Source organism: Leiobunum rupestre, chromosome 6 (genome assembly GCF_980474605.1).
Source record: "Leiobunum rupestre chromosome 6, qqLeiRupe1.1.hap1, whole genome shotgun sequence".
In the NCBI taxonomy this organism is placed as follows: Eukaryota; Metazoa; Arthropoda; class Arachnida; order Opiliones; family Sclerosomatidae; genus Leiobunum; species Leiobunum rupestre.
This window is the reverse complement of record NC_143389.1, coordinates 39,136,797-39,154,611: the sequence shown is the minus strand read 5'-3', so window position 1 is coordinate 39,154,611 and position 17,815 is coordinate 39,136,797. Positions and strand designations below refer to the sequence as shown.

Here is a 17,815-nt window from a genome sequence, read left to right as displayed (position 1 = left end):
GGTTAATGTGCATATGAGATATTTATAATAATAATAATAATTATAATATTATTCAGATAGGTCCCACCTTAGGCCCAAGTCATCATAACTATTATCATAATTAAAATAATATATTTAAGTATGATACTTGTGGCAAGTATTTTTTACTTCGAGCTGTGTGAGCTACTGAAAAGTTATTAGAAGGAATGATACTCCATACTCCGAAAATATTGTGGTCTTTGTTTTTCTTTATTGAGTAAACAAATTTAAATTTAGCCAATAAATAAAAATTCGGAAAATGCACGTTGATCTTGCTAAACTCTACCGTGACAAAACCCGTTAATGTTCGAAATTGGAAACATTGACTTCTAGCTATTTTTTCAATAATAAAATTTATGCTCTGATTCAGTAACTCAAGTTTTAAACGTCGCTGTGCGTTGGGCCTCAAGTCTCACCAAGTAACCGCTTTTAAGGTTTATTTCTATCATAGCATTTACGATTAAGGCTCCGATATAAAGATTTCGAGAAAAGCCTAGAAATCCCCTTGAAAATTGTACTCTCAAATCTCAAAAATAATTTCGGATTTCCGAAATGATCTTGAGATTCCAAATTCGTAACGTATAATATCAAGAACATTTCGGAAATTCGAAACTAATTTTGAGATTTGAGAGTACATTTTTCAAGTTGATTTCAAATTCGGTACGTATAATTGGTGATTTCAAATTCAGTACGTATAATTGGTGATTTTAAATTGGGTACGTATAATTTAAGATATCAAATTGGGTACGTATAATTTAAGATATCAAATTCGGTAAGTATAATTTAAGATATCAAATTCGGTACGTATAATTTAAGATATCAAATTCGGTACGTATAATTTAAGATATCAAATTCGGTACGTATAATTTAAGATATCAAATTCGGTACGTATAATTTAAGATATCAAATTCGGTACGTATAATTTAAGATATCAAATTCGGTACGTATAATTTAAGATATCAAATTCGGTACGTATAATTTAAGATATCAAATTCGGTACGAATAATTTAAGATATCAAATTCGGTACGAATAATTTAAGATATCAAATTCGGTACGAATAATTTAAGATATCAAATTCGGTACGTATAATTTAAGATATCAAATTCGGTACGTATAATTTAAGATATCAAATTCGGTACGAATAATTTAAGATATCAAATTCGGTACGAATAATTTAAGATATCAAATTCGGTACGAATAATTTAAGATATCAAATTCGGTACGTATAATTTAAGATATCAAATTCGGTAAGTATAATTTAAGATATCAAATTCGGTAAGTATAATTTAAGATATCAAATTCGGTACGAATAATTTAAGATATCAAATTCGGTACGTATAATTGGCGATTTCAAATTCGGTACCTATAATTTAAGATTTCAAATTCGGTACCTATAATTGGCGATTTCAAATTCGGTACCTATAATTGGCGATTTCAAATTCGGTAACTATAATTTAAGATTTCAAATTCGGTACCTATAATTTGAAATAAAAATTTAGGCTTTATTTCATGGACTATCCGTACTTGTTTAAATAATATTCAATAATAAATCTGAATAAAAAGGATCAAAGAAACATACCGACAATGTTATTTTTCCCTTTAGAAGAAGAGTGGAACCATTTATATTAGTTTGAAGTTTGTGGGTACGATTTGGATTAAGAATTTCGGGTCAGCTTTCCGTCGGCAGACTGAATTAACAATGATTAGGGTTCTTTCGCGTCAAAGCCTAAGAGGCAGAGCAGCGGCCATGGAGTTTCTTTCATCCGAAACAGAGGATGCGAATCGACGCCTTCCCCGGCCTCCAAAATTGCTAATAAAAAACAGAATATCGGCGACGGAATTCGGGAAACCAGCCAATCACGTGCCAGGCCTTCTCCTTACAAGTTCGCACACGTAACTTCTATACAATATCTTATCTCTCAATTGCAATCATTCAAATCGAGTATAATATCGAAAGACGCGACAAATACAGTGTATTGTCTGAAAATTTTGCGGTCCATTTTGGCTCTGTGGAAAAAGGTTTTTTTTTCCAAAAACGTTGATTTTGTGGGAATTTTCATGTCTCCGGGTATTTATTCTAGGTTTTTTTTTAATTTGACAATCAATAGAAAGCCCAAAATAATCTAGAGCAGTGTATTTTCGTGAATCTTGTTTTTTATAAATAATAAAAAAGAAGGTGCCTCCTAAGACTATAATCAATCAATGCACAGGCCTAACAACCAAAATGTTTAACACTGAAATTTCAATAAAATTTCAGTTTAAAAAGTTTCACGTTTTCCGGTGAGTTTTCGTTGGGGGCGGGGGTAAATAGCAGTGTGGGAATTTGTGGGAAATTTACTATCCAGCAATGGGAATTTCAACTGGCAACACTGGACAAATATATGCTAGGGCTCGTACGGGGAGACCCGGGATTTTTACACACGGGCCCCGGTCGGGTCGGGTCGGGTCGGGTCGGTCAATTTTCAAGTCGGGTGTCCTATCAGTTCATATTCTTTCAAAGAACGTTAAGAAAATAGATAAATCTAGAGCGACAAAACAAATGTCACGTACTTTAGTAATTTCCGGCGTTCGTCTTCGCATCCCGTTTGCGTTGGCGACTATTGTTTCTATCGTATAATTAAGCAACATTTTATAAAACGTTTTCAGTGAAAAATATTTAAGTTCTCTAATTTCCTTAAAATATAATTTATTTGCTCTTTTTTAAAAAATAATTTCAACTAAACACGTTGATCACAAAAAATTTAAAGATAGGGTACCTCAAGTTCACAAGAATTATTGGCATGAATAATAAGAGGTTTTTTGAATTCGAAATAAGGCCTCTATATCTTCGCCGTTCTGGCGAGATCTGTCAGAATGATTAAAACAAATATGACTTTGCCCTTAAAGGGAATATAAATTATAGTATTCCTGTTGCCTGTCAAACCGTTCCAATACTCACGTCTCGCTTCTATTGCTTTTAGCATTTTCAGCTCTGAAGTGGTTTGTTGCGAAGGTAATCCCGAAAATTTCTGCGGTATTCCATTAAAGATTCTTCCATTCAGGGGCGTAGGAACCGGGAGGGGCAGGGGGGCAATGCCCCTCCCTAGAATTTAGCTGGGAGGTTCAACTAATGTTATTGCCCCCTACAACCTTTGGTCAGTTGAAATTTTCAAAAGACTCAAAGTATCATTTTAAAAGCATATACAGTTTATAGAACCTCAACTGTGTTTAAATTTCAGTCTTTTCCCGCCAATTTACATAGTAGTAACAAGTACACATGCATTCGGAGAAGCTACACTCCATTAAAAATTAAAAACCATTCTCCAGACCCCTTTTCGTTTATCTTGCCCCCTCCAACTTCTAGAACGTTCCTACGCCCCTGCTTCCATATAAGATAAAATAACAATTTACCATTCCACATTTTATATTTAAAAAATGAGCGTTTTAATCGTTGTGTAGTAGTACAAGAGTTCTGAAATGTACGTAGAATGGTGAAATGATCTGCCATAAAGGTTTTCGTAGGCATAATAACATATAATATAATTCAAAATTCAAAAGGAAAACTTTCTCACATTAGTAGCAAAGTAATTGGAAATGTCTTATTTAATAATCGAAATTGTGGGACTTTAAAATCGAAAACTTGAACACCACATTATTATTCCCAAAATTGCTAAATCCCGCCACAAGGATTTTTCGGTAGCCTAAGTAACCTTAAATTCTCATAAGCAAGGTCATAACTTATCAAACTAGATCTAAAAACATAAAACCACCTTAATTAAACTATTTAAAATTCAAGTTTAAACCAGCGTTTTGTATATTTCAATGTATGTGACAAATACTGCAAGAATAAATCTAACGAAGTATAAATATGTATTTTAAATGTGAATGTTAGTTTTTTTTCGTGGCAAAACGTGGGCGGTGCCATTGCCACGTTCACCAAGCAGTGGTGGTAGCTGGTGTCTTTTGAAAATTCATGCCACCTTTCTACATTCAATCTCTCTTGTTTTTAATTTTATCTTATTATTGCAAAAAATACAGGGCCATTAAGTTTATAAACTTTGTATTTCCTATACAATTACTCCTAATTATTATTAGTATTTTGAGTATGAAGTGACAAAGGTTTGGTCAGATGTCAAATATGAGTGCTCAACCCTAGTCATTTACCGGAAAATTTAAAAATAACGATATCTCAATGTTACGTTAATATTCATAATAATTCTAATTTTTGACAAAATACTCACGTAGGTAAGCCAAAAAGTGACCTTCTTGCTGGCCTTTTGGAAATTGCCGAATTAAATGTTGCTTTATTTATCGCTGTAATTAGGCGCCAGAAAATATATCGCTAACGAGGTCATAATAACGGATTATATTATAATCCGATATTATGCCACGGCAAGAATGAAAAAGGAGTTTTTAAAATTCGCATAAATTATACTCGGTCCAGTAAAATTGTTTTAACGAATACAATTTCGCTTTTTTTTCACTTTATTTTTTACGTCAGTTTTTGATGTACGGCCTAATACTGAATCGCCATTGTTAGATTGAAAGGATTGGCGGTTCGCGAAGACCTGTTTTTTTCTTTATTGAGGTAGCTAGGCTCCCCATTACGAATTGTTAATAACGATTGCGAAATCTTAAGGTCACATTGCTTTTATCGGTCGAACAAGTCAAGGTTATCACTAGAAAGCGGAGTTTGGGGTAAAAATTTATATTCATATAAAATTTATTTATTTTATTATGGCAAAAAAATGTTTGAATATAAAAAAGAATAGTTCTTTTTATAAAATAACCTTGGCCACCTTGTTGAAATGTTGCCTCCCCGCTTCAGCTGTGCATCCGTTTTCCCTCCCACTAAAGAGTTTATGAACTCATTCTTAGGCATTGGCTGAACTATTCCAGGGCAACATTTCAACAAGTTGGGCAAGCGTAAAGACATTTTATAAAATCAATAAATTGTTGATAGGTCCGGTTTGAAAAGTGTTTAAAAAAATGTGATAAATGTTATACGTAATAGTAATGAAATTTGCTTACCCCAAAAACCCATATGAATGGTAACTTCTTTATGATTTTTAAGCTATTGTTTAAATCGTAACTTTTACTTATATTTTACTAGGACAATATCCAAATTATCTTCTGGAAATCATTGCAATGATAATTTTTCCTAATTGGCATACTAATTATAGCCGAGACAAGCTTTCTTAAAATCCCTCAATTTGGAAATCGAAACAGCTTTATGACAATAAGAATAATAAGGCTTCATATGCAATATTTAGTTCAGTTGAAAATGAAATTGAACACACCACAAATTTGGCGAAAATGCGTGAAAAAAAAATTCGTTCAGTCGTAAATTTAGAGTTTCACGTCATTGTATAATTTTGGATAGTGAAGTCACAAGGCCTTTGAAATCGTTTTGAATAAAATTCTGTCAGTTAGGACAAGGAGAGATTTATGTTTATAACAGCATTAAACAGACGGTCGGTTTTCTTTGAAGAAAACTAACCAAACACACACATAATTCGTGATGTTTAAAACGCTGATGTAGCAATATACGCTAAGTTTCATAAATCAACTCAACGGACATTTGAGATAATTAAGCTATTAAATAAATTCCAACTTAGTGTATACGTATAAAAATTTACGTAAATTTTGAAATAATTACAAGTACGAATTACGTAATTCAATAAAGTTACGACTCTTTAAGTAGCAAATAATGGATTCGTGTCTTATTTATTTGAAATTTAACCGTAGAAGAACGCATTTATAGCTTAACAAAACTAAGGAACTAGTAATATTTTAATTTAAATGTGGGACATAACGGGCAGTGAGAAATAGCCCCTGGCTGAAGGCTTCAACTATTTTAAGAAATAAAGTCCCTCCAACTTTCCCTTTAATTTGAAGTTTGTCTATCAACTATTTTCTCTTCCGCGAATTATACCGGTATCTAGCATTTCCGCATTTTTTATTTTTTTTTGTTTCGGTCGCTTTTTCGAATACGCGGAATAGTTATAATCTCAGCCTTAGAATCACTTCCGAATTATTAAGTGTTTGTTCGCGAGTAAATAAGGAAGATAATGACGCGAAATTCGTATAAAATAACTGTTATTTTCAAATTAATTATTTAAAAATAAATTAATTTATAAGGCCTTGTTCGTTAACCGTCAAAGGGAATTTTCGAAGCAAAACTTCGCGAACTTTATTCAGAATTGTTGTATGAAAGTTTCGCGATGAGTCAATGAAACGACGAGGGTTTTTTCTACCATAAGTAGAGCACTAACAATTGTTTTTCAGTATATCCGTATCAAAGAGGATATCTTGAAACGGTACAAAAATATACAGAGTTGAAATCTTCGGCCTAAAATGAGATCGTTTCGGATTTCAACAAAATGCGGTTCTGGATGAACGACTTCCCATACATCGCTTGTCATTTGTTAAAATAAATGTATGTTTCTACGGTAGACGTAACGGGGGCCACGCTATTGTAAATAGAATTTCGTCAGATATATCACATGACGTCAAGTATTTCCATAATACCGAATATTCTATTTCTATAATATTGAAATAAGCTCTACTACGCAAAAGTTCCTCCCAAAAGTGATTCAGATGAGAAGGAAATTCAACAGTTCAATAAAGTAGAATTATAACAACGAAGCTCTTAATAGATTCTACATATTTCAATCCGAATCAATACTATCGATTAGCGCTTAACGCTAATTTCAATTCACCAGTTTCAATAATGTAAAGGTATTTTCCAATACCACAAGTAGAGCTAGCTTCAATAGTTTTGACACGCGCTTTTATTTTATCGCAACTGGAAAAGATGGTACTTTTACGCGAGACTAATATTAAGAACCCGCTGCCTTATTCAGTGTAAAGATTTTGAAACCGATAGATGGCGGTTATGTTATTGAAACTGCCAAATCCGAATCAATACTATCGATTAGCAATCACCAACATAAATGGTCAATTTGCCAATCTTGGATGCTGTAACATTTCACCAGAGCCCGCGAGGTTACCATGTCCACTTGCCTAAGGCAGTCTGCCCCCAGGGCCGTCTTCAACCTATTGGAGGCCCTGGGCACATTAGGATAATGGGGTCCTTATTACCTTGATAGAGCACTATTTTGTTAGAATAGACAAAGAAAGTAGATAAGCAAAAGCTAATAAGCAAGTACAGTGTAGGTATTGTAGTCAGTCATTATCGTTTGATTTGTTCGAAATAAATATCGGTTATCGTTTGATGATCTGGCAGGAACTAGGGGGCCCCTATTGATCGTGGGGCCCTGGGCACGTGCCCAGAGTGCCCAGTGGGAAAGAGGGGCCTGTCTGCCCCTGAGTTTCACAAATACAAACAAAAACATTAGTGAGGTTGCCGCAGTTATGTAGACTTGATAGCGCTGTCACTAACATATTAGACAATATTAATAAACACCCAAGACACCACCATAGACCCAACTCAGATAGCGACTTTTAATTCAGGTGGCCGGTTTTATTTCGAGACTGAAGGTGGTCAGGGCCGGATTAACCAATAGGCCGACTAGGCCTGGGCCTAGGGCACCAAGAAGTTTCGAAAAAATTAATTTTTAATTTATTTTTGGGGAAAAAAAAATATTCCGGAGTAATTTTAGTATATCCGTCCACATTTTTCAATACCATGTAAAGCAATATCATTTATAACCGTCACTAAAAGTCTACATTGAAATTGTATTTTCCATCCATATGTCAAAATTTTACAAATTGCGGGAGGGGGCACCAAAATTAGCTTGGGCCTAGGGCCCCACAAGGACTTAATCCGGCTCTGAGGGTGGTACGCTGGTCATGCCACGCGAGCCAACAGCTCTCTAGACTAACAATTACCGTTCATAGTAATCAACTAAACAAGTTTTTAGTTAAGCCTCCTCGTTGAAAATGTGTAGGAGAACCTTCCTACAAGTTCCTCCGTTCACGTTTTCAAGGGATGGCTTAATCTCTCTACTAATTTATAATTATTAATCATTTATTCCGCTTTCCCGCGAATCTAAAAATACGTACACGCCGCACATTCGAGAGAATTGTTCAAATTTGGGTTGCTGATTAAACCAAATTCTTAATCTAATATATTTGGAGTGATTAATACGCATCCCTAAAAACTCGTAAGCTGCCAACCATAAAAATTGAAAGTTAATAAAGTCGCATAAAAGCCCCAAATTATATTTTAAAGCGCATTTTAGTATAATTCGAAAATTGTTATAAAAAAATATATAATATATTGCGGAAATGAAATTTCGTTTTCGAAACAGTGTATCAATACCCTCACGTACGTACTTCAAACAATATAACCTTTCGGAAATTTACCCAATACTGGTTTAAAAATAATATAAACGACGCTTTCCGTATAACCCAGATAATAAAATGCGCTTCTAGACAGGAAACGTAATTTTTTTTTAAATTACCCAAGTTGGAAAGACCTTAAGCCGAAAATAATAAAAAAGACTCGGGTTCAGTATTTTAAAGTTAAATAAAAAAGTGTAAACAGAGATAGCCATTCTTTCTACGTTTCTGATATCGCAAAAGTCAAAAAACTGTTAACAGCTATTGAGAAAAAAACTACGCGAGTCATAAGTTCAAATCCTTAACTATAGCTTCCCGTTATATGGGTAAAACTTCGAGCAGTTAAAAAACAAGATTGTTTATACAACGTAATATTATACAAAAGTCAACAAGCTACCAAAGCATCGCGAAAGATAACGAAGCGAAGCCCGCCGGAGATAATAGAAGCAGAAAATTGATTTTTCGCTACAATGCACTTTAAAAAAAATCGAAATAAATACTGTTTCGTTAAAATTAGGAAGCGAAATAATTGGCAGGACCTTGAGCTTGCACTTGGAAAAGGATTTTTTCGATTTATCCCATAAATAACTCTTGTTTTTCGCATATTGGAATTAGTAAAATAGTGGAACTGGGTCAAGACCTAACACTGAAAGATGGAGAATTTATAGAATACAGAATTAACGAAAATCCAGTTTTTGCGCGTGCCTAAAAAAGGTGGCATTGTAACCAGCGAAAATACGAATATATCGAAGCAAATATATTTCTTTTCTAGACGACCTTGCCATTTTAACGAATTAGTTTTTTGTATCTTTCGGGGGCCTTTTTAGGCGTACTTCGCAAACTTCACGCGCTTAATTTTAAGTCGACAATTAAATAAAATGATCGATAATAAAAAAGCTTCCAGATAAATTTAGTGTCGTAGCTTCCAAATGTTTATCCGTTTTGGGGGAGCTAAAAAATAATCGGGTAGTAACAAGGTTAGCCTAACACAGATTTTCCATGAATTATCTATTTAGATTTTAATCATCTTTAAACCACTTTGACGCTGGTCTTTCAGTACTGTTTAGGGTTCCAGTCACGTCACAAATATGCCATAGAATTGTACACTGGGCAAGGTCCCAAGGAGAGATACATCGGAAATGCGAAATTGATAATAACAGATCCAATGGTTTAGCTGCGGATAACACGAACTAATACTCGAGGGGTCGGACACTTGCCATTATTTTGTACGGGATTTCATAGCGATTTTGACGATTTTATCATTACTTTTTGAAGTGATTTTGTGACTTCAATGTAAATTTTCCATAGAGAGAGTGAAAAGATTTTGCGATTTTAGACAAAGTGTACGGGATTTTGGTAAATGTCCGACCCCTCGCTAATAATAATTCATTGTACAGGAATATCATAACTTCGACAGTGGCGGAGTAGCTACCATTCGGACCCTTTGGCCCACTAGCCAAGCTCCCTCTACCTGGTCTCGTGGTCCCAGAGCTGGTGGCAAGTTCCGGGCCCCTAGGCTTAAGTCTACCCAGTCTATTGTTTATCACACCACAAGTACGCCACTGTACAGTGTAAAATTGGAAAAGTTCGTTAAAACTCCTAACAAATATATAAAGATTTATAAAGATTGAAATAAAAAATGCTTGATATTTACATTGGCAAAACTTTAAAATGAAAGTCATATCAAAACGAGGGCATTTCTTAAAACTTGACATCCATTATCAAACAATCATTTTTCTTTTTTATTTTAATTAAATTCAACCATCTCACCGTGCTTACGAAATGTGTTCATACTTGTCATTCGCGTAATAACCACGCAATAAGTAGAAGTACTGATTAAGATTAAGATAAAATAAAACTTACCAACGAGATATTGGAGACGACAGTCCAAAATCCACAAGTTAGTTTCCACTTTTCGAAAAAGACGACAAATTAGCGTTAACGAAAAATAGCCAAATTGAGTGCGGAATCCGGGAATCTCCGGACAAAATTTGCAAAAAAAAATATAAATTAATCCAATTAATTTCCGAAGGTTTTAGCAAAAGCCTTCGAAATCACGTCCGCCATTCTCCACTTTTACAAAAAGTACGACGGCTGAACGAGCCAACAACTCCCGCGGTTAAGGACGTTGGGAGGGTAGGCACGCGTCGAGCGGGGTCCCGGAAAGTACGATCATTACCGACCCCCCCGACAATATTTAAAAAAAAACGCATTGTCCCAAACCTCAAATCAACGGTAGCCCTTACCCTCGTCAGAAGGAGATTAAATATTTAAATTAGTTATTCGCACACGCTAGCAATTCAATTGTTTTAAACTAAATTGGCATTAAATTAAAATAAAAGAGATAAAATGCGTCTTACCCGGATAACAGAAGATTGCCCGTCTTTGTAGATTTCTTCGGAATAAAGTTTTTTCCTACCCGGAGCCAACACAAAAAATATTTTTATCCCCAATCCGAAATTTCCGGTAAAAGTCTAGTGGGATAAGGGTCGTTAACTTTTCGTCCTAAATGTGATCCGCGCATAGAATGAGGCACTCTCAAAACCGGTACTTTGGATTTCCACTACGCGACCTCTCGCTCATTTTCCCCCGATCACATTTCGTTCTCTTCCTTCTGGCTTTGAACGGCGCTTCATTTTTACTCATAGATGGCGCCGGCATTATATTCTAATAGAGGGACAATTTCCAATCTATTAACACCGTTGCCAAAGATGGAACGTTGTTTGAATATCAGCAAACTGACTCCCAGGTAGACCTCGAAGCCGCCGTTTTTTTTGCCGTTAAAATTTGGTTTTACGCCGCCACCGCCGATCAAAATTTCGTGGCGGGGTCTACTCCCAGGGTATAGAGGCAGGCGTTGAGTATAGCGCCGATTTTATTTGGGCTGCCGGCGGCGGCGTAAAACCAAAATCAAACTTTATCGGCGGCGGTACGGCGCCAGAAAAAATATTGGAGACGGCGGCGTTGGATGGTCTGCGCTAGGCTCTAGCAGTGGCGCACCCAGGATTTTTTCTGGGGCGGGGCAATTTGTCCCAAAACATATTTAGGTAATGATAAGCAAAACCGTTTTATGAAGGCTTCGGTCATGCTTATTTTCTTCTCTTCCTGGGGGGGCGGCCCCCTGGGCTCCCCACTCGGTACGCCACTGGGCTCTAGGCAGGGGCGTAGGAAGCGGGGCGGACAATGCCCCTCCCAAACAATTTGCTGTCAAAGGAACGGCTTCATAGAGCAAATATTAAACTACAGTTCTGAATTTTCTTCAGTAATATTGGTCTTTTATCAAAATAAACTTTACGTTTCGTCTTCGTCGTTGTCTGTTCTCGGAATATGGAGCCCTCTATCTAATGGGGCGGCAGTCTAAACTTAAACCAATTATTTAATAATTAAATAAATATTACAATATTATAATATTAATTATATTCTTATGCTTTTAATAACAATAATAATAATAATCATCATCATAATAATATTATCTATAAATGTTCGGATACACGAATGTAGATGGCGACTTTATCGCCGAACTATATTTTTCCTTTTGGTAACTTGTTTTCATAATTTTTCCTCCCCACTTTCCTACGAAATATAGTACGAGAGGAGTTCTAATACGTCATTTGTTGAGACGGTCTTCATCTAGACGTGTCTACCAAATAAAATAATTGTGGCCTTGTTACATTTGTAATTAATAAGGGTGCAACGTTGCAAGTCTTACGCATGTAATTTATTAAAACCATATATTAATATTCCGACGAAAAAAGTCTTCTCACGACCAAAAACCAAAGTATAATTTCGCGTGCTTGAAGGCAATCAATACTCCCAAAAAAGACATAATTTTGCATATTCCTAGGACCGTAAAGTCCCCCCCTCACAAACAAATCACTAATAAGTCTATAATATTATTAAATATTTATGTATCTCATTGATTAATTATAATATTTCCTCAGGGGGAAATATTTTTCTGGGTGCCACAGGAATAAAAAAAATTGCCTTTGGGCTACTTTAGTGTCCTAGGAGTTAAGCCCACTAAATTAATGACATCCTGGGACGTCAGACATGCTTTTCCTATAAATCTCAAATTTAAAAAGTTCGCTTGTCGTACTTATAGTCAATTTATAGGCTTATAACTTATCAATTGGTGTTGTTAATTTTCTGGAAAAATAAAATGCGGAAAAATTTCCAGAAAATTTTCCGAAATGGAAACATAAATTACTTTTGAAGGGTTTTTAATTTTTTTAACTTTTTATCGATATACATACTACAAAACATTAATAGTGTTACATTATTAATTAGTTTAAACTAGTCTAGAGGTTTAGTTTTACTTTCAGATTCGAAAAAATTAGGCGAAAATGCCGCTTTATTTAAATTTGCAAACAATAATTAGAATAATTATAATTGGAATGAAAACTTTTTATTTTTTTCGGAAAAATACGGAAACTTTTCCGGAAAAAAGGCCTCGGTCATTTTCAGGAAAATTTTCCGACTTACAACACTATTATCAATATTTGTCGTACCCTCGATATCTCGGTGGACTTGGACAGTTGCTGACAAACGGAAAGATTACACTGTACAGTTGTACGTTACGTAACACCAGAAGCCTATAATAAGATAAGCCTCTAACTCACCCAAAATCGTGAAACGTCTTGTTTTCGAACAAGAGGTATTCGGAGTGATACAGATTTGTTAAGGCGATATGTGGCCAGAAAATATAGTCCTCTCGATATATTCATACCGAGGGACTTCGGGTGTACAAATCTGCAGTGAAATCACTTAAAATCACGCAAATTTAGTAGCTTTAATAACTTTAATCAATTAAATATTGAAATCACTTGAAATCTGAAATCAGATGTACAAAACTTTCTAACATTGGAATGATTGGATAGCCCCTCGATTCATACGCGAGCAGTAGCGGAGAAAACATTTGAAAAATGCAGACGATTCTTTACATTTTAGCTCGTAGAATTCCCAAAGGATTTTGCTGGGGATTTTAAATTTTTAGAGACTCGCTTCGTTTTGATTGAACTTGGTAATTTCTACATTATAAAGGTAATAAATGTTAAAACTATTATTTGCTATCATAAATATACATACTAATGAACAATAATCGCGATTCTGAAGGCGGTAGCTCCGTATAATTTTCTAAATGCGCTTTGAAAAACCTTAAGCCTTGCCCGCCTTTCGCGTTTAAAGTTTTAAACCAAGGATGATCTATACCTACGTTTCAAGTTTGTTAACCGACGTTTCGGAGAGCAAACTACTTTTTCGATACAAAGATTACATATAGCGCTCACTAGATTTGCTAGTCCTAGGCCACGTTAATTTCTTCTTTGCTCCGTGTCGAAAACAAGACGTTTCAAAAGTTTTAAGTTGGCGGTATAGGGAGTTAGAGGCTTCTGGTAACTGTGTAACACGGTTAACACCCACATAATCTTTGAGTATATTATCCGAACGAAATTTCATTTGATTAAAGAAACTTTATAGTGCCATATATATTTCATCTTAGGAAGGTCGTCTTGTAGTCCAGTTACAAATACATTTTTAAACCTAAGCCAAAAGTCCTTGCGTATAAATTTCCCAGGGCCGTCTTTACCTAATTGGAGGCCCCTGGGCAAAGCTATGGGCGATCCCCTGTAACTCCACGCGACTAAATACGAATTTTAGGACTTTCGAGCTATGTTAAAACATTTTTTGTGATTAAAATTTCTTTTGCATTTCACAATTTGAAAAATGGGGCCCTCCAGAATCTTGGGGCCCTAGGGCAGTGTCCTTTTTGCACAATGGGAAAGACGGCACTGAAATTTCCTTCTAATAAAATATGCAATTAATATTTTACCAAACTCCCCTTTCTAATAATCTCCCTTAATCCAGTGGCTGCGCCATGATATAGACCAAGAATGTGAGCGCCCTATTTAAATTTCTTTGAGCAACTTAGGATAAATTTTGGGCAAGCAAATTTTAGTGAGCGGCTCTCAAACTGTCGTTTATACGGTTCCTTCCAAGAGATTCCGTGGAATGCTAAGAAAGTTTACCCCTCAAATGTTTCAGTTAAATTTTAACATTTTTGGCATTATCCTTGGTAGGATTTTGGAACGACCTACCAAATTTCAAGGAAACCTACCCCTTAACGTCCTCACTGCCCCAAGGCATACGTACAAAATTATTTTCTGGTAAAAATATAACAAAATACTAGACATAACAGACAAGCAATACAGTGTCTCCATCAAGCGACCACTTTGTTAACTCAATCACTTAAAACCACTTAAATCACATAAAAATAAATTTGTAATATTATTTTTAAATTGGCTTCTATATCTGCAACTTTATCTTTTAAAAAAATACAAACTTCTACAATTTTTTAAACATAAATATTATATAACTCTACGAAGAATATAGTGGCGCCATCTTTATGAAATGGAACAAACTCGTATCGTTTGTGAAGATAATTTTACGAGATCGAAATAAAATATTATTCAGGCTGTATATTTAAAATCTGCGATCACTAGATTTAAAAACTAACTACGCTAAAATAAGAACAAAAATATTCCCAATAGAAGGAGCCTTATACGTTACTAATTTGACAAAAATGCGATAAGAACTAGGTCATTAAACTATTTTAAGGATCAACGTTAAATGAGACTAAAAGCGTATATAGTCTTAAATAGTGGTATCGAGTAAGGTTAATTTCAACGAAAAATCTTGCAGACATATCAAAGCGGTCTTATGATTACGATAAATTTGTCTTTCACAAGGCCACTGCGATAAGAAAGTAGGAAAATTCAAGGGTCGAACAAATGGAATATTACTTAGCATTTCAAACCAAGCGATTAATCATATTTTGTCAACCAAATTTCAACTACGTTTACAATGTCACTCGTCGCGATAATTCGTCGGTCAAAAGACAGACATTCACAACCAATAAACTGTTTCATTTAAAGTTGAGTAGCTATCGAAAAAAAATCAAACGCGTATGCGCTAGACCTAACGAAAAACAAATTGTAAAGGAGTTTTGCGAAGAAAAAAGTGCTTTTCATCTTTATCTCTTTAAGTTGTTCGGGCGCTGCTTTGAACGAGAGAAGAACATCTGAATATTTCTGCTAGAATTTTCGCACTATGAAGAGACGCGGATTTTAATGTCATTGTAAAATAATGAAGAAATCCGTGGTTGTGATCGGAGGAGGGTTAGTATTGATAATATTTTGTCTCGTGGGTAACTGTTTATATAACAGGGTTGCCACACGTCAGGGAAAACAGGGAAATCAGGGAAAAGTCAGGGAATTTAAAAATGGGCCTAAAAAGTCAGGGAATTTTAAGAATTGGTAAATATCCAGGGAAAAGTCAGGGAATTCAATTTTATCTGGGCACTTTTTGAAGGTAATTTAACTCTAGATGTATGACAAATTCCACGATTATCATTTATTTCCTTGAAAGAGTGGCTAATTTTTTCAACATTGCAATAACCTTTTTACTGAAATATAATTCCATCTAAATTTATTAACTTCTGATAAAAGTAAAATATAAAAGAAAAATTTTGGCCTAAATAAGTCAGGGAAAATCTCTTAAAATGGTCAGGGAAAACAGGGAATAGTCAGGGAATTTGAATCTGAAAATTTTGTGGCAACCCTGTATAAGAAATGGTATTTTATCTCGTAGGTCAGCGGGGTTGGCGACCATCAAGGCCTGTTTGGAAGAAGGCTTGGACGTGGTATGCTACGAGTTGACCGAAAGCGTGGGTGGTCTCTGGAAGTATCGCGAAGAAGGGGCCGACAAAAAGACGGAAGCCAACACGGTTCATCACTGTACGTATATGAATTCCAGCAAGGAAATGTCGGCATTCAGCGACTTTCCTCCCAAGGAAGACTATCCAAACTACTTGCATCATAAACACGCCCAGGAGTATTTGGAGTCCTACGCCAGCCATTTTGACCTTGTTAGACACGTTCGGTTCCGACACAAAGTCATCAGGGTCTCCGAAAATAAACTGTTCGGGGAAAACGTGAAACGTTGGTCGGTGAACGTTCAAGAGCTGGCCACGTCTCGAATGACCAAGCGAGAGTTTGACGCGGTGGCCGTTTGCACCGGTCTTCTTGGGATTCCATTTGTACCCAACATTTCCGGTTTGGAGCAGTTCAAAGGGGAATTCTTACATTCCGTCTCCTATCGAACCGCGGAACGTTTCAGAGGAAAAAGAGTCGCGGTTGTCGGCTTGGGAAATTCCGCCGGAGACATTGCCGTCGATTTATGCAACGTAGCCTCGGAGGTGAGCCATTGGAAACAAAGTTTCAAAATGGAATATTGACTTTCGCTTCTTTGATTTGCAGGTTTACTTGAGTACCAGATCCGGCGCTTGGGTTTTCGGCCGTCCCGGACCGGGTGGTCTTCCTAACGACCTTCAAATACTTCGCAGGATTAATTTGATAGTCATGGAATACTTGCCGAGAAGTTGGATCAATTCTTACGTAGAGTGGAAACTAAGTGTCGCGTTGAACCACGAAGTGTACGGCCTCAAACCGCGATTCAGGGCTTTGGAACACGCCCCGCTACTCAACGACGACATCAGACTGAAACTGTTGAAAGGAGAATTGGTTCTGAAAAAGAATTTTGGGAAAGTCGAAGAGGACGGAGTAACGTTTGTCGGAGATAGCCAAGTGAGTTAATTACTTCGGGCCCATAAACTTAACGTAATTGGAAACTAATCTCTGGTTGTTTCTCGCGATTCAGAAAACTCTTTTGGACGCCATAATCTTCTGCACGGGGTTCGAGCCCAACACGACCTTTTTGGATAAATCGGAGGAGGAGTTAATTAGAAACCGCGAAGGCGTTATTCTGTACAAGTACGTCTTCCCGCCGGATTACGGAGAAGGCAGCTTAGCTTTCGTCGGGTTCGTGGCCGCTTTCGGGCCCATCTTCCCCATGAGCGAGATGCAAGGACGCTTTTTCGCCGCCGTGCAGACGGGCAAAGTGACGCTACCGTCGTCGGAAGAAATGAAACGGGTCGTTCTCGCCGCGCGCCAAATCAACAAGGCCAAGTTTAGCCACGGCGAGCGCCAAGATTGGTACACTGATTATCTTCCTTACATGCAGGATTTGGGAGGAACGCTAAATGTCGCGCCCAGTTTACTTCACTTAATGGTAACGGATCCCGTTTTATTTTGCCACTGCTTGTTCGGACCCTTATTGGCCTATCAGTACAGGCTGCGCGGATCTCACGCCTGGGACGGAGCCAGGAACGCCATTTTGAACTATTATTCCAGGGTTATTAGACCCTTTAAAAAGATTGTTTGATATTCGAAGACTTTGAACGTAGTTCCAAATTGTCAATTTAAATAAAAAAACTATCAGTCGATGCTCTTGCGCGTCGACGCAAAAAAATAGTATTAAGGTTGGTTTCCACTAGCGCGTGTAATATCGCGTCATTCAACTTTAGGATGTACAATCGTTTTCACGCGCGCCAAGAAAAATACATTATGACGCTCCCTAGTGGTAACCAAGCTTTAAGCGTTAAGCTTGTTTTCCATT

At 36.3% G+C, this 17,815-nt stretch overlaps 2 protein-coding genes across 10 annotated transcripts in view; one reads left to right on the top strand and one right to left on the bottom strand.

The window, feature by feature from the left end:
- The window catches only part of LOC149940884 (flavin-containing monooxygenase 5-like), a 21,711-nt gene extending 10,695 nt beyond the window's left edge, over positions 1–11,016 (bottom strand). The window contains exons 1-2 of one of the 6 annotated variants that reach the window (XM_090178989.1): positions 10,666–11,016; positions 10,169–10,283 (exon numbers count right to left, since the gene is read on the bottom strand). The gene's annotated coding sequence lies outside the window, so the exon portion shown is untranslated. Of the gene's footprint in view, positions 1–1,598; positions 1,836–9,959; positions 10,092–10,168; positions 10,519–10,665 lie in introns of those variants that run through there. The other 5 variants (XM_090178990.1, XM_090178988.1, XM_090178993.1 and 2 more) reach the window with 5 other exon arrangements.
- Positions 8,273–17,815, top strand: LOC149940883 (flavin-containing monooxygenase 5-like). Of its 4 annotated transcripts, none has more exons than XM_090178997.1 (5): positions 8,273–8,291; positions 15,346–15,477; positions 15,950–16,556; positions 16,618–16,944; positions 17,018–17,815. In XM_090178997.1, exons 2-5 carry the CDS (start codon positions 15,446–15,448, stop codon positions 17,579–17,581), a joined length of 1,530 nt encoding a protein of 509 aa, XP_090035123.1. In that variant the 5' UTR covers positions 8,273–8,291; positions 15,346–15,445; the 3' UTR covers positions 17,582–17,815. The 4 variants fall into 4 exon arrangements, with proteins under 4 accessions (XP_090035123.1, XP_090035122.1, XP_090035120.1 ...); XM_090178996.1 differs by lacking the exon at positions 8,273–8,291 and adding an exon at positions 14,979–15,264; XM_090178994.1 differs by lacking the exon at positions 8,273–8,291 and adding an exon at positions 14,979–15,294.